The 16751-nt window shown below is 40.9% G+C and overlaps 1 protein-coding gene across 2 annotated transcripts in view; it reads right to left on the bottom strand.

Annotated features, from left to right (window-relative positions):
• The window catches only part of PDS5B (PDS5 cohesin associated factor B), a 103063-nt gene that overhangs the window by 41962 nt on the left and 44350 nt on the right, over positions 1–16751 (bottom strand). For both annotated transcript variants that reach the window (XM_054973960.1, XM_054973959.1), the window contains exons 6-11: positions 16049–16175; positions 13323–13403; positions 8955–9095; positions 6691–6806; positions 5414–5508; positions 3461–3606 (exon numbers count right to left, since the gene is read on the bottom strand). In XM_054973960.1, coding sequence (XP_054829935.1) covers positions 3461–3606; positions 5414–5508; positions 6691–6806; positions 8955–9095; positions 13323–13403; positions 16049–16175 — 706 coding nt within the window. The remainder of the gene's footprint in view (positions 1–3460; positions 3607–5413; positions 5509–6690; positions 6807–8954; positions 9096–13322; positions 13404–16048; positions 16176–16751) is intronic.

Here is a 16751-nt window from a genome sequence, read left to right on the forward strand (position 1 = left end):
TTTATTTGATTTTTATACCACCTCTCCCTCAAACGAGGCCCAAGGCAGTTAACAACATTAAAAAAAATATTATATATTAAAACTGTGTACCTGGCTTGTCATCTGTGACAAAATGGACTTTTAAATGAAAGGTTTACTAAGTGCAGCACTCAGAGAGTGGAAGAGAAAGGGTTAAAATACTGCCTGGGGGGAGAATGATTGACAGGCTGCTCCCACTTCTCTATGATTGACCACTGAGAAGGTAACAATTGGTGCTGACAGAACTGTTGAAGGAGTTGAAGGTTTGGAGTCTGACAAGGAGGGCCAGACTAGTAATACACTGTGTGAGAGGGGAAAAAAGGAAAGTTTGCCCTAACTGGGACAGCTTTAGGTTTCTGGAAAATTTAAGTTAAGGAACTAAACTGTGAAAGCCAGCACTAATTTACACAGACAAGTTAGAACAAGGGTGACTTGTTGGCAGAGGAAGTGGGTAGTGAAAGGAGACTCCCTTCAGCCAAGTGATCAGGGTTATGTCTTTTGGAGAAGAATAATTCCTGTCCAGTGTCTAAAAGGGGGTTTTGGCTCTGAGGAGGACCCTAGGTCTGGTGTAAAGGGAAGAGTGCTGTATTGAAGTCAGAACACCTAAGCTGTAAAATGAAATCTATGAAAAAACCTTGTTAAAGTAACCTAAGTCTAAAACTTCCAACCTCTCACTTTTAAGATCTGTAAGAAGTGAGCTGTGGCTCACGAAAGCTCATACCCTACCACAAAGTTTGTTAGTCTTATAGGTGCTACTGGATTCTTGCTCTTTTCTACTGCTACAGACAAACTAACATGGCTACCCATCTTGATCTTACTGAAACTAAGCTTTAAGAAGAATATTGTGACTAATGCTTGTGAAATATTCTGTCCTACATTCAAAATTTATCTCAGCTTTTCTTTCCCTGCCTATCTATATACCCACTCTGCCTGTTTAATAAACCTGCTATTTCCTTTTTTTAACTTTATTCCGCTTCTAGTACCATTTCATTTAAAGAAGACATGGGCTCTTGCTTCTCTCCTATCAAATGTTTGGGCTGGGATATAAGCCAAATATATATATATATATGTGTGTTTTAAAGTGTGGGACAAAAGGAACTTAAAATTATACCCAGAGACAAGCTTCCAGAGGCTGCCCAGCCACAGCAAGTAACCCTGACTGTTTTAGAGGGGAAATCTGCCTCACAGCGGAGGAGTGAGTGAGGTTACGTCACATCATCTATTGTTAGAAATGTGGAGCCTTGCTCCATTCAAATTCTGAAATAATAGTTTGTTCAGTAACACACACACACACACACACACACGGTTAGTTTCCTGCATATATATTTATTTATATGATTTTTGCCGGAAAACAGCATTCAAAACATTTTTGAAAAGTTCATAAGTGCATAATCAATACAAGACTACAAACTAACCATTAAATAGTTAAAAACAGGAGCTGCAAAACACAACCAAAGCCATAATGTAGTAACTGAGAAGAACCCATTAAAGACCACCTCTCCCCCACTCACATTAGAGACAGAAAGAGCACACCCCCATGCTGAGGACTGAGGAAACCCAGGTTCAAATCCCCAATCAGTCAAGAAGCTCACTGGGGGACCTTGGGCCAGTCACTGTCTTTCATTCTAGCCTACTTTCGAGAATTGTTATGAAGATCAAATGGAGGAAGGAAAAGTTGTTTAAGTTGCTCTGAACTCACTGGAGGACAAGTAGGATAAAAATGTACTAAATAAATAAATATAACATCTCTTGAATAGTCCATAAACTGAACAATCTATGTCCAATGGCTTAACTTCAGAAGAAGGTTCAAGAATCCAGCAAAGGGCCTCTTATTAATATCTCAAGAGATGTATAAATTCAAAAGCGAGAAGGCTCTCCTTCAGAGGCCCTGGTTCCAGACCTTTTAATGATTTATAGGTTAAACACAGCAATACTGTACCAAGAAATAAGTGGAAAAACAGCAGAGGTCTCTGAACACAAGGAAGATACATGCCTTTTGGCAATTCCTGAATGAGCATTCTGGACAAGATGTTAAGTTTTTGATCTTTCAAAAACAGTCCCACAAAGTTGCTAAAGTTTCAGTGAATGGCATAAGCAGAAGCAATGGCAGCAGAGCTTCAGCTTTTATTCAACACCTTCACTGGCACAAAACAGCCCCTCAAATTAACTCAGATTAGTTCTCTGTTTTCCTCAGTTTGCATTCTAGGTCACTGTTGCAGCCATCTCATTGCACCCCAACAGCCTAGTATACCAAAGAGCCAATATGGTTTTAGTCAGAAGGTAATATAACATTTAGAAGAGTCCACATCAGGCCACCTCTGTATTCTAGTAATTATCAAAAGTGTTGACCAGATTTATTAGCCAGAAACTCCCTCAGAAATCTATTCTAAGTCATTCGTCTTCAAGCATCAACCAACCAAATTTCTTGCCCAGCCTTGTATAGATTCAAAACTACAAGTAGTAAACTCAACAGGCAATGATGAGTCCAGAAGAACCTTGCAGACCCTTTCACTCACACATCAGTACTCACCTGTTTGGTTAACTCTGAATTGAGAGTGTGTCCTCCTATATGTCTGGTAGATGACAATTTTCTGGGTAAGTCCCAGGACAGCCATGAAATTCTGAACTGCTCCAATCAGAGGCCTGCATTCTATCACTCTTCTCAGTAAAGTTTAAGGCCTTCCTCCAATTTTTAAGTGGCTCTTCCAAATGAAGGAAGCAGATATTTAAGCTGGAAGAAGTCTCCTTTACTGAGTGGTACGATGCAAGCCAACATGATCTTAGTATTATTATAATTTGAGAGGGCCAAAAGTTGAAGAGTCCTCAGCACCCAAGCATGCTGCATCTACCAGCCCAGGCAGAGAGTAGGCAATACTCAACAGGACCTCTAATCTATTCTGGTGGTCAACCACCATGAGATCCAAATAATCAAAATTCGATACTCTCATTTGGAGATATTCTGAATGACCACTGAAAATTTGCCTTCTTAGTGTCTGAATCTATACCAGTGCTGTATTGAAAACCCAGCTGGACATAAACACAGCATGCAATGACAAAAGGTTAAACCATAGAAACCCAAGATTTGCTTGTGTAGAGCTAAACCTTGGTCTGACGATGCATCTGAAGTGAGTCTGTAACTGAATCACAGAAAACACTTATGTATAGAATTTGTAAATAGGCTAAAAATGGTTAAAAATGTCATGCACATAGTTTTTTCACTACATTTTAAATGGGTTTGCATAAAGTAGAAATTTATTGTATTTCAAAATTATGCAGTCCCATATTTTAAGAAATGCAAAAGATGTGCATATATAGCAGAAACCAACACAGTATGTGAATATGAAGTTGGACAGTTCTGTGAGAGATTTTAACAGCAGAGAGGTTTTCAGTCTAATAAAACCAAATAAAGTGCCCATTCTTTGTAACTGGCACAATGACTTACCCGTTTGTCAAGTGTTCTTTCTCTCACAAAGTTAAGCAGATGATCATTGACAAGCAGAAGGTCCTTCTTAGCAGCGGTAACTATTGATACAATAACATCATGCCTAATGGCTTCTTCAGGGTCATGAGACCTCACTTTAAGATATTCTACACAGAGAAGATAGTTTAAGTGAACGGTAGATACAGGTTAAGGCACCAAGTCATTACTGGGTCATTACTGACCCATGGGGGGGACGTTGCATCACAATGTTTTCTTGGCAGACTTTTTATGGGGTGGTTTGCCATTGCCTTCCTCAGTCATCTACACTCCACCCCCAGGAAACTGGGTACTCATTTTACCAACCTCGGAAGGATGGAAGTATAGTTAAATAGAATATCGGTAAAAAACTGATGTAGATTACTGTTAGCACATTGGTCCTAGAGAATAAGAGGCTTGAACAACAAAACTTTATTTTAATGTTAGTTATTATAACATGCATTGTTAAAATATTTCCATCACACATTGAGGCAATTGTGCATGACAGATTCCATGTGTTTTCTCCAACAGACTGTCTACAGTGCCTAAGAGCAAGTGGCTATTTGGCATAATCACAGGTGCTGTAAATCAAAGGAAGGGGGGATTTAGTGGCAGTAACGTATTACTGCACTTAGAATTGTTGTGTTTCTGTGTACTAGGAAAACTGTGTACTGTGCAGAAGGAAAAAAATCCGTTTAGCAGGTGTGTAGATCCACAACTGCTGTCAGACAAGCCCCCCGCCCTTTACATCAACTGTTTTCATGAGTGAAAGCCACTGATTGTGTACCAATCACTAAATGTAATTTTGACTAGTACCTGTGTTAGCAGTCAAACCCTCCCTCACACCAGAAGGGGAGATTATGAACATGGCAACACTACAAAGCTCTTCTCTTCATGTACCCTGAGCACAAGACAAGCTGCCTGGCCAAACAAAATGGAGTTGGAACAATGACTGAATGTGAATCATAGACAAGACTGACTAGCTGCCCCATGCCCCGAAGAAGCACTTAAGTAAAACAAAAGAGGTCTTCCACGAGTTCCTGAGTTAATCTCATCCACACCCTTCCGATATTCCCCCTTCCTCCTCCTTAATCAAGGCTACTCAGAGATCTGACGGCCCTTCTTATCCAACAACTGTGGATCTTCAATCACTTTTCTTACCTTTAGTAACACCCAGGAAGGCATAATCAAGCCTTTCCTATTTTATAGAGGCAGCCATTAAGCTACTGGGGGTGGGGCAGAAGACACAATCCTACCCCAGGATATGTTCCGCAGCATAATTGGACTGCCCTGCCATGTGATCAGTCCATTTTCTGGACCCATCCATGCACCCTCAGACTACGTCTGAGCCTTCCTCTTCCATGAGACGCTGGCCATTCCACGGACTTTCTTTTCTTCCAGGACTGATAAATATCGGTCTCCCCCAAATCTCACTCACTCTTCTTCACTGATTTCCTAGTTAGTCTTGTGTGTGTTGTATGTATTTTGTGAGCAACTGTTTTTTACTGCTCCTTTAATAAAAACCATTCCTGTTGAACACCTGCTTGTTTATTAGAGCGTACGCTAAGGAAACGATCCTGGTATACATAGGTGGATATTCTGCTAGTTATCCCCTCTCGCTGCATCTCCTTGTATGCTAATTCCCCCAATTCCCAAGGAGACCCCCCCATTTAAAGTAACACCTGTGACAAAACTGCACTGTTCTTCTGTTAGTAAGAATTCACTTCCTTTGACTTATCTGTCTTCTATACATGGTAGGGTAGCCAAGTGATGAACTCATGGTGATGAAAACATGGTGCAATCTCAAACTTGTAAATACCAACAATTTGAAAACACCTTGCAACTTTTTGCAGCCCACAAAACTGATTCTGTTACAACTAAGAGAATATAAGAAATGTGAAGGATTTTTCTTCTTACACAGATCAGATTTACCATTACCTGTTAAATCTTTTGCTAGATCTGGATGATTCATAAGGCAGTGACTAGCAAATTTCACACATTCAAGACGAATGGGGACATGAATGTCATTAAACCTGTTTTTAAAACAAATCATACCACATTTACACAACACTCAAGTTATCTTAATTTCAGTTTCTCACTTAAGAGTTGGTAGAATTCATTATTTTGTTTTTAAATGCAATTATAATCCATGTACTGAAAAAAACTATTGTCACATAGGCCAGGATTTGAAGATTTACTTTAAGTACATCCAATGATTTGGGCGTGCTCAGTTTTATTTTTACTTTGAACCTCAGTAGTGCATAGTGCAGTGTACTATGCATATGAAATATATAACATTTTTAATTTTCTTGTCTTAGGGGAAAATATGAACTTTTATGCTGCTTATATGCAGTAATATACGTATAAATTTAAATCTAACTGTAAAATTTTACTTTGCTATTAAAGTATTAGTAATTTATATACAGAAATAAAAAAAACCTTCAGCCCTAGATTTATTTAGGCAATGGATCCAAAGTAACACCAGTATGTTGGCCAAGTGAACACACGAAGCTACCCAACGGTGAATCAGACCATTGGTCCATCAAAGTCCATGTTGCCTACTCAGACTGGCAGGTCTCTGGGTTCTCAGGTAGAGATCTTGTACATCACCTACTGCCTGATCCTTTTAACTGAAGTTGCTGGAGACTGAACCAGGGACCTTCTGCTTTACAGCAATTCCATTGCTTTACCATTCAGCAATATACTTTGGTCTGCCCTTTTCAAGCAAATGTTTACACTAACACATATATTTTAAATCAAACTCAAGGTCTTGTGGAATCGCCCTGTTCCCCAGACACCTCAGAGGCAAGACTCCTGATAGGTCAGAAGGGCTGTTCTGTCACACAAGGTCTATGAGTTTTTCATTTCTGTATTTTTGAAAGATTCAATACTGTTAAATATTAATAAAATCTAATGTAATAATTGGATACACCATTGCATTCTCTGTGTGGGTGTTATTAGATTCAAATAATATTACATCAGGCACAGTAAATGCTGCATCCTAAAGCTTAGCATAATTTAAACCATAAAATGGCTTGTAATTATACCCTCAATGGAACAAAATAGGCACAAGTTTCAATTGCATCAGAGAAAACAGTATAACAGCATTCCCTATAAGAGCTTTGTTCATACTTGTCCTTAAGGGGAAATTTTCTAAAATTCGTATTACTACAGAATGTCAAACACTGCAGGAAGGGAACTAAAACAGTACATACCTTCCCAAGTAGCACTGCCAAAGTGGTTTGTTTTGAGATGCTAATTCTGAATCCTTTGCTCCAAACATTTTTGCTAGTAGCTTTACAACTTGCAGTCGTTCATCATTGTCGTTGCTCTGGAAAATGAACGTTTTAAAAATAAATTTAACAGAATAAAACAATTTTAACACAAACGCTTCAAAATAAAAAAAAATGCCTCCAAAGTTAATATGTACAGCGGGCTACAATTCCAAAGGGTATCCATAATACTCATGGGCGATAGGCATGAGCAAACAACAAACTCAGCTCATAAAGAATGTAATGAGACTTTCCCTATAATAAAATAGACGTATATAATTAAAGGTTCAGAATATTCATCTACAAAAGGGGCAACTTTGGAAAAAGGATGTCATCTTTTCTTTCCCTGTGCAACCTCCAGCACTAGCTAAGAAAAGTGTTCTTGAGGACAACGGGCTTCTCAGGTACAGTGTGGGATGCGAAACGCAGCACAGGGGCTATAGCAAGAAGGGAAAAATACCAGAAATCCATCACACAACTCTTGCAAAGCAAACCAAGTTCTGTAAATGGAGCAAAATCTTATGCATGTGCAATTTATGCTGTTTTGCCATTTTTTCATCAATCCCTCATTATTCCTGAGGATCCCCAGTTTCTAAGAAGCAGCTTTTCAGAGGCTGAAAGGGGAGCACTAGGAAGGAGGAAATGGTAAAGATCTCTTCTACAAACTGGCTCTGTTCTGTGCATGAAAGAACAGAATCCAACCTAATATAATACTGTGTTTAGGCTACGAAGTGGAAGAGAAACAATAAGGGTCAAGATTTTGGCTTAATACTAATACAATATATAGCACATAGATAATTTTGCAGGGAAGGATGACAAAAACAGGTTTGGACATGATGGTAACTTATTTGTCATTTTAACTGGTTCTTCCCAGAAAAAACTAAAATTAGAATATGTTACATAAATCTTCTCTGAACTAGAAGAGTAAGTACAGTACATGAGAATACTCCTGCTTCTAGCAGAATAACTAAAGTACATCAGGATATTCCATGTTCCGTTCCTAGCTAAATAATAAATATTTTCAAATTTTCAAAAGTGACACACAGTCCTCGGTCTCTCATCTGTGTAAAAACTGCTACTGCGTCTAAACTCATCTGGTATCCTGCATTTTTTCATATTTTCATAATTGTCCAGACTTCTCTATTTATTGTTATTAGAAGTTAACATTATTTCAGTTTTAGAAATGGGACTCTATTTCTGCCTCGGTTCCCCATATGCCAGAATTTGTTCACAGTATAATACCATTGTTTTGTTCTTAGTTGGTTCATACATGAAGAGGCTGCCTGCTAAATGTGAATAAATACTGACAATACAGGAAGCTAAATCTCATGATACTGAGTTAAAAATGATTTACACTTAAATTATGAATGTTGGTACGGCTGGTACGGCACCTCTGATTTTAGAAAGAATCTTCTCCTTTCCTTCTGAAGCCCCTGTACCTTCTGAAAGCCTCCTTCTGAGGGTATGAAAGTCTTGGGAATGACATGGGACATAGTGTGGGAAGCCGCTGCTTTAAGAGAGCATCCAATGAAATCACAGATGCCCTGCAGAAGCAAACTGACTTCTCCATGTACAAAGGTTCGCTGGGATCCAATCCAGTGACATCTCTAACCTATGAGAATGATGTCAAATTACTCTGTTCTATCAAAAGGAGGGCTGCCAAACATAAGGCCCAAGAGGTTTCAGGCCTTTGATGATTGATATGGCCCTCAAAGTGATCCCTAATCATATGACACACAATACAGTATTTTTACAGCGATATTTGATGCTATTAATAAGGTAAAGAAAATGGCTTGGTGGTGTCTGTTACTGCATGCCACAGTTTCAACATTACGCTTGTGTCCACACCAGAGCTCCTTGCTTCATTTCTATTTTTCTCTTTAGTTCCCACTGTTATCCCAGGTTGCAAAAAAGCAACCTTGGAATTTTTTGCAAATAGATACATCAGTTTGCAAAGTGCTGGGCTGTAGATTTTTTTGAGGTGGGAGGTTAAGCTCACCAGTTTAGCATTTACTGTTTTATATTCCCTTATGGAGATTTAATCAACAATTTTATTACTTGCTCTTATTGACAGTTTATGTTTTCACTGTTTATTTTATTTTGAAAATTTGGCCTGTAAACATGCTGAACAATCAATAATAAATTCTGGGGGCTAAATCTGGCCCTCATACTAATCTGAGTATAGTACCCTGAATCTAAAAACTTACCTTAAGCTTGAATTCAAGCTGTGGCAACACTGAGAGTAACAGATGACTGTCAATATTATATAGCTCCAGAATCAAGTCAAAAACATGCTCCGAGAGATCACTGATAGATGTTTTTCCTAGCATAAGCACTTGATTAAAGAACTGTAAAATAGAATAAAACGTATCAACAGCAGAATCCAAACCAATTCTTGCAATCTTTCCTAGCAATCTTCTTAATTTTCCTGGGTAAAAATACAGGATGAGACTCTATTAAAATGTCATCCAAAGCAAAGCTAAAACTTGCACTCCTCAAAACTATTCTAATTCTGTTGCTCACTATAAGAAAATTATTGAAACCATTTGAGAAACCCATTTAAACAAATTGCTATTTCATCTAAAGCAACTCAGCAACTCTAGTGGATTGTCACTTTTTACCCTAGAAAGGTCTATTAACTCAGAGTTCTTTCAAAAGTCCTACTACATTATCAGTGCACTCTTATGGAGAGGACTGAAGTAACTCTCAATTGAAGTAACTCTCTACAGGACTGCACTGTACGTTTAGTAACATAACTGACAGTGCAATCCTGGGGGGGGGGGGGTGTTCTGGAAGCTGATCAAGAGTTGCACCAGTGTATCACGGATTTACGCCAGGGTAACCCCCCCCCCACGTGCAGTGGGTTGGCACCACTCTGCCTGAGCCCTCCACTGGCCCCCAGCTGTGAATTCCCTATGCCAGCATACCAGGGGGTGTGCCAGGAGGCGGGGTGCAATTTGGCTCCCCAAGCCGTTTCAGGCTCAAGAATATCCCCAGCAGCAGCATAAAGTTATGCTTTGAAAAATGATGGCACAGTCCATAGGTGCCCATTGTGAGTAAAAAGTCGACTGCTCCCCCCATGCTTAGCCCTGCCCAAGCAGCCCAGTGGAGCTTAGGATGCCAACTACTATGGGGTCCAATCCGCTCATGCCCTTGCAGTGGCCAAGCCCCCTAATCCGCAACTAATCAGCTCCCCAGGCACGCTATATAATCTCCAGCCGGGGAGTCCATAACCCCAGGTAAGTAGGGAGGCAGCCAGAGGTTCTATCCGAGAGCCTCCTGCCATGGGGACTTGAAGCATGAGGCTGCCCTGGCTTATCTGTTCACACTGACCTCCCCTCCCCTCTCACCCTGTAAACTGGCATAGCCCATCACTGCCACAGAGGGAGTCACCCAGGAGGCTGTGCTCAACACAGCTGTTTCAGGCAGGGTTCCAGCAGCCCATGTCAGGGCTCTGGTCAGACCCCCTCAGGCAGAGGAGAGGGCACAGCTGTGGGCTGTGGTGACAGGGCGCTTGCTCTCATAAACCCCCTATGATGGCAGGTGCATGACCCCTTGATTGTATCCCTCATAGGATCAGAACTGCAAACAGCCATGGGAGCAGAACAGCCAGATGCAAATGATGAGCACCTTCCCACAGAGGGGTGGCCATCATCTGGTTGCCGGCAGCATCTATGATGATGGAGCTGCCGCTGCCCCCAGCAGATGTGGCTTTGGCTTGGGCAAGGCCAGGCCTGTTGCCGCACATCTGTTTCTCTTTCAAGTAGGTTGCAACCTGTCAGGGAGGCTGAGGAGCATGGCTGTTCCAGCCCCCAGTAATCCTTCTCAACTGCTACTCGATACAGCTCTAGAAGTGGTTCTCCAGGCAACCCACAAGTCAACCCCACTCCCAAATAGCATGAGGAATGGCTCTTCTGGCCCTGACTGTTGCACTAACAGGCACAGCTCCCTACTCAGGCAACGGAAGCAGGCCATACACGTCCAGACATCCTCTTCACTTTTGGCTGTTCAATAAAGTCTATGTCGAACAACAACTCTTTCTCTGTCTGTTTGCTTGCCTGTTCATGACAGAAGCCACCCCCGCCGCTTCCCTGCAGCGCTGCTCTTTCACATATCCCAGCTAATGGTATCTGACTCTGGGCTGGTACCGATGGGGTGGCCCCAAAGAAGCTTCAGGTGCCTCTGTGCCTTTTTTTGGTCTGCTGCCAAAAAGAGGTGTCCACCATGGAGACTATAGCTCCACCCAGCTTCCCACCCCCTCAAATTCATTGCAGGCAACAGGGTGGGACTTGGGAGTGTTGCCTGTGTGTGTCTGGGGGGTGGGGAGGCTCCACGGAGGCCTCTTATTCTCCAACAGTGCTGCTAGCATCTGATTAGCCAGGCAGACAACTACATGCGGGGAGGGGGGGCAAGGTTAATGCCAGGATGTGGGGGTGATGGGGACCAACGCCCTGAGATCTCTGGAGCTCCTCCCCAGTCTGCTCTCCCTTTTGCTGTTTGCAGAGGCAGGGATAGACTTCAGGGCTCTTGCACTGGGGATAGGATGATGGCCTCTGGAGCAGTTTTTCTGGTCCCAGAGGCTGTCATTCCACTCTTGAGGCCATCATCCAGGTTCCAGAGCACAGCTCTTGAGGTCCATCCTGCAATCTCCTCCCATCTTTTCGATGCAGTGATATATTTCACTGGAGCTGCTGCAATGGGCATTCATGGCTCCCATCATATCCAATGGGCCTTCCAGCCTCTCCTATTGTTTCCAATGGGCATTCTCGCCATTTGTTTCTGATCCCCCCACCCCCCGCTTGCCTTTCAGGAGCTGCATCACCAAGACTTGGGTGGCTGATCCTAAGGGCTGTGGTTGCGACCCTTGCGGAGTCCCGCAGCCTTTCTGGTCTTACTTTTCAAGTAGCAGTGCATATTTCTCGAAGTGGAAGCAAGGAGGATGTGCAAGCAAGCAGAGCTTCAGCTGCAAGCTTGGCCCTTGTCAGAAGTGGCAGATGAGCAGGTGAGTGGGTGCCTTGTCTCACACCTTCAGTGTAACACCTGCCCTCAGGACTAAGCTCCTCTCAAGGTAGGCATCTCTGTTGGGGTGCAGCAAGCCCGATCGTGGCGGTCTCTCTGTCCTGTGCAGGTCAGGGGAGTAGCACTGGCAGCTGGCAATGGCAAACAAGCCTGGCCCATGGACCAGCTATGTCTTTCCTTGCCACTCAGTGCTGTCAACTGCAGCTGCCCTGCAATTGGTGGATTCTTCCAATATTACCAGGACAACTAGGGAATATTCTCTCCTGGCTGTGCCGTGCCGGGCTCGGCCACCAGCACAGCTCTCCCACAGAAGTCTTAGGGGACTGGATGAGTGGTGCCACAGTTAAGCGGGTACGCACCCGCCACCAGCTCAGCAGGCCTCAGGATTGTACTGCCCTTTACTACAAAAATACTAATATATTAACTCTTTAAGTATATGTATTTGAAATAATTCTTTCTGGTTTTAACTGGATGTACTGCCAGGCACATGTTTAAGGCCTACACTGAAATTACTTTGCATCCCTGAGTACACATTATGAAGAACTTATTTAATGGAAATGTGACAACACACATGAAGCCATATTTGTGCAAGATATAGAAGAACCTGGTATTTTATTTTGACTTGTACAACAGCCCGATAAAATATAGCACGAGAAGGAAAGCATTGATTTCTATGGTTGCAATACTATATGAAAACTGCCACTATAATCACAGATCAAGTTTGTCATTTCCCAGTAACGTGTTTATCCGCACAAGAAAATGTTGTGCAGAAAATATATAGAGGGAACTGGCCTTAAGACAGTGGTACTCATTGTACTGTTCATGGAGAGCCACATTTGTAGTTATCATCATCCAAAAGAGGCACATTTATTTCTACCCTGGCATAGGCCTGCATCGCAGGGAGGCTCACATTTACCCATTTCTCTGGTGATGGCTGTTTCAAGGTGGGAATCAACTACCAACTAAAGCCCCACCAAGCAGGGTCCTGTACTTTCCTGAAACATGGAATAAGCGCAAAATTGGGGAATGGTTCTCAGAAGAGCAACAGGTGGCATTTCAAAGTCCTACATGTGGTGCCTGAGCCACTGGGTGAGTATCACTGTCTTAAAACACAGTAGTTGTATAATGCAATCTCTCATATCCAGTCAACCCTACCCTATATTATTCAGATATAAAGTCCATTTAGGGCAATGAGGTTTACTCCCAAGTAAGCACGCATATTACTGCAAACTATCTTCTCAAAGTGCAGTATACCATCTTATGGAGATTTGTGTTGCTGGAAGTATACACATCAACTATGTCACCTATCCCAAATTCAGCAATATATTCACAAATTAATGCAATTAGCAGCCATTTCTCGGGGGGGGGGGGTAGATCGTGTTCAAAGACGCCAAAAGTCCAAGTAAGTTCTGGATACCTTAGTTTTGTACATGCATAAATTTACAACTTTATATTGCAGATTGAAAACACATAAAATGTATAAAACACAATACACGTTAATTTATATACATTGATCATATTCATCTTCTTCATAATCACAGTAAATCCTCACTTACATTAGTAATGTATGGTTCAATAGCTTGGGCTGTCCTTTTCAACAAAGCCTTTGCCAAGTCATATGCTTGTTTGTTCAGGTTCTGAAATATAGAATTTAGATGGAAGTGCTGTAAGATTTTCTAAGCAGACATTCTTCTGTGCATGTGGACTATATAAACAAATGTCATAGATTCGGAGGAGTTAGTCATGTTAATCTGTAGTAGCAAAATAGTAAAGAGTCTAGTAGCACCTTTAAGACTAACCAACTTTATTGTAGCATAATCATCAGAGAACCAAAGTTCTCTTCTTAGATGCAAATGTGTTATATATAAACAAATGTGTTATGTATTGCTTCTATGTTGTATAAAGGTTCTATTTAACTGCAATCTAATGTTTTAATTGTTATGGCAATCAAGTAGCATGCATGCTTACCGACCCCAAAAAATGAATTTTTAAAATGGGAAAATAGATTTGAATCTTTTTCTTGGTGATTAAAAACATCATTTAAATTATTCTATCCTGGTGTTTAGATTTTTGTGGGGGAAAACATGGTGAATTAAGTCCCAAAATACTGCTGTAATTGCATTCACTGTAATACTAGTGGAGTCTCTTGTGCCAATCCTCAAATGTAATGTTTCCAATGAAGAAACAATATTTATTTATTTTTATTTACAGAATTTATACCCCACTTTTCTGCCCTCATTAGGGCCACCAAGGTAGCTAATAGATTTAAAATAAAACACATCTTAACCATGATCCCTGAAAACCAACTTAAATATACTTTCAATGCAACAAAATGCATATAAACCAGGGCTAGGAAGAGTGATCAGAGGGAACACTAGGTGGACAAAAAGTCTTCACCCCTAGTGGAAGATGGCAACAGAAGGGGACAGGTGGGCTCTCTGGGGAAAGAGTTCCAGAGTTTTTGTGCCATCATTGAGAAGGCTCTTTTCTCAGCTTGCTATCTACCTAATTTCAGAAAGTGAGACACTTGAAGCAGGGCCTTGGAAGATGACCGTAGTGTCATAAGAGAGTAGGGCCACCTACTCTTCATAAGAGAGTAGGTGGCCCTTCTGGTATGCTGGTCCCAAGTCATGTAGGGCTTTAAATGTCACCTTCAGCACCTTGAAACAGACTAGAACCTGGAAACAGACTGGGAACTAGTGTAGATAGACTAAGACTGGAGTGATATAGTCCCTATGACCTATTCGAGTCAACAACCTGCCTGCAGCAGCCTGCGCCAACTGGGAACATAGGAGAAAGCTACTGCACTACAGAAACTTAGAGAAACCAATACGAGACACCATATATGTAGCCAAGTGCAAGTAGACCCAAAAATGAATACTCAAGACATTATGAAACTGTATCACCCTTTTTAATCTTGATAGAAGGGTTACTAGGATTATCTGAATGTAGTCTTACCCCTACTATGAAGCCCAAAGATTCAGGAGGAGCGCAGATAAAAAGAACTAAACTAAGAGCTCAGATAAAACACTCACCCATTTTTCAGTAGCTCTACAAAGAGTTAGAAAAGCAGTAACTTAGCTGCCCAACACTGTTACTCCTTCTTGGATCACCATGAAAAAGCAGGCTATGTGGTCAACTAAAGTTTGCCTATATTAAGAACCTGCCAGAGTCCTCAGGTATTTCAGACATAACTATTACATAGTTAAACATCATTAAGAGCTATGTTCCTGATTTCACCTCAGAAAAGCATCAACTCTTATCAGTTCCTACTTTGTAGCTCAGTGGTTTAAAACAAGGCATTTCATGAAGATATATTTAAATGTCAATGAAAAATATTCTATTAATATGCATGATATATTCAGTTCCAAAATGTAGTACACTTTAACTAATTATTCTATAAGGAGCATTCAACACAATCATGTATATCTATACAAAGGGCTCTGTTAATTTAAGCGCTTTGAATGAAAAAGCAAAAGAAAGAAAAATAATCATAACCAAGACAACAGCCAATGTTGACTGGACAGGACACCCAATTTGAATCCCCCTACAGACTTTTCTGCATTGCATCTTTTCTTGTCTATGGAAACACTGAAGAGATTTTAAATTAAAAGGTCAGAACACATGAACAAGAAGGAAAACCAAATATGCACCCATGTCTACTTTGAACAAGTCCCTGAAACACCACTTCAGTTCTAACATATACATGCAAGTTCATTCCATTAATTACAGTGAAGTTATTTCACATGGTATATTCAACAGTATGGGGTAAATTCCAGTGCAATCCTAAACAGAGTTACTTCAGGCTAAGCCCATTAAATTAATAGGCTTAGAATGGAGTAACTCTGTTTAGGACTGCACTGTTAATTTTACTAATTGTCACTTACGAAGAAAGCATCCATCCCCTATTCTGCCTAGTTATACTGCACTTCTCTGACTTTTCCCTTAAGAACTGCCATGATTATGTTAATAAACTTCTGATAGAGAGGGGCTATTAGTATTAGATATTTGAAGTTGGAAAGAGGAGAAAACAAGAATGTATGCATGCATTTAAATCAGGGTAGCACTGGGCTGAATATGTGCACCATCCTACTTCTACCCTTCATGGAACTGCTGATTTCCTGGTGGGGGCCCACAGAGGGAGAGAATCCAGGCCAATCCAACTGTGAATCATAGCACAGTCATGAAATAATTAAAAATGTGATAGCAATATCACTGTGCCATCTAAATTACTACTGATGCTAAATAGAAGTAGCTGACAATAAGAAATATTAATACTTACCTTATGTGCAGGTACCAAGTTAACTAAAACTGTATCCAAAAGCTCCTGAGATACTGTATCACCTTCACAAATGATGGAGCTCATCAAATCCACCATATGCATATGAACTTTCTGATTATGACCATTGCTGAAATCAGAAAAGTTGATTTTCAGCTCAGCGTAATGAGTAACCAACAAGGTAATTTTACCAACAGACATTCTGACTACTTTGTTATTGTATGGATCTAAAAGAAACAATATTTCCTTTATGCAGAGGAGTTAGCCGTGTTAGTCTGTGGTAGCTACTGGACTCTTTTTAATATTTCCTTTAAAAACTGCTTCTCTGAACAGTAGGACAAACTTAGTTTACTGCTGCTGTTTTCCAAATCCACAATTCTCAGTGCAAAATAGAAAAGAGTCCAGTAGCACCTTTAAGACTAACCAACTTTACTGTAGCATAAGCTTTCAAGAATCACAGTTCTCTTCATCAGATGCATGGAGGGTAAGAAGAAACTGGTCAGATATATAGGTGGAAAGGGGAAGGGGGAGTAGATGCAATCAGTAGCTTCTGATAATGGGATCAGTTGGCTTCTGATAATGAAATCAGTTACTTCTGATAATGTGATAACCATTCATAGTCCCTATTCAATCCAAGCCTGACTGAGTCAAATTTACATATGAATTCCAATTCAGCAGCTTCCCACTGGATTCTGTTTTTGAAAGG

Source organism: Eublepharis macularius, chromosome 3, assembly GCF_028583425.1.
Source record: "Eublepharis macularius isolate TG4126 chromosome 3, MPM_Emac_v1.0, whole genome shotgun sequence".
NCBI classification, from domain to species: domain Eukaryota; kingdom Metazoa; phylum Chordata; class Lepidosauria; order Squamata; family Eublepharidae; genus Eublepharis; species Eublepharis macularius.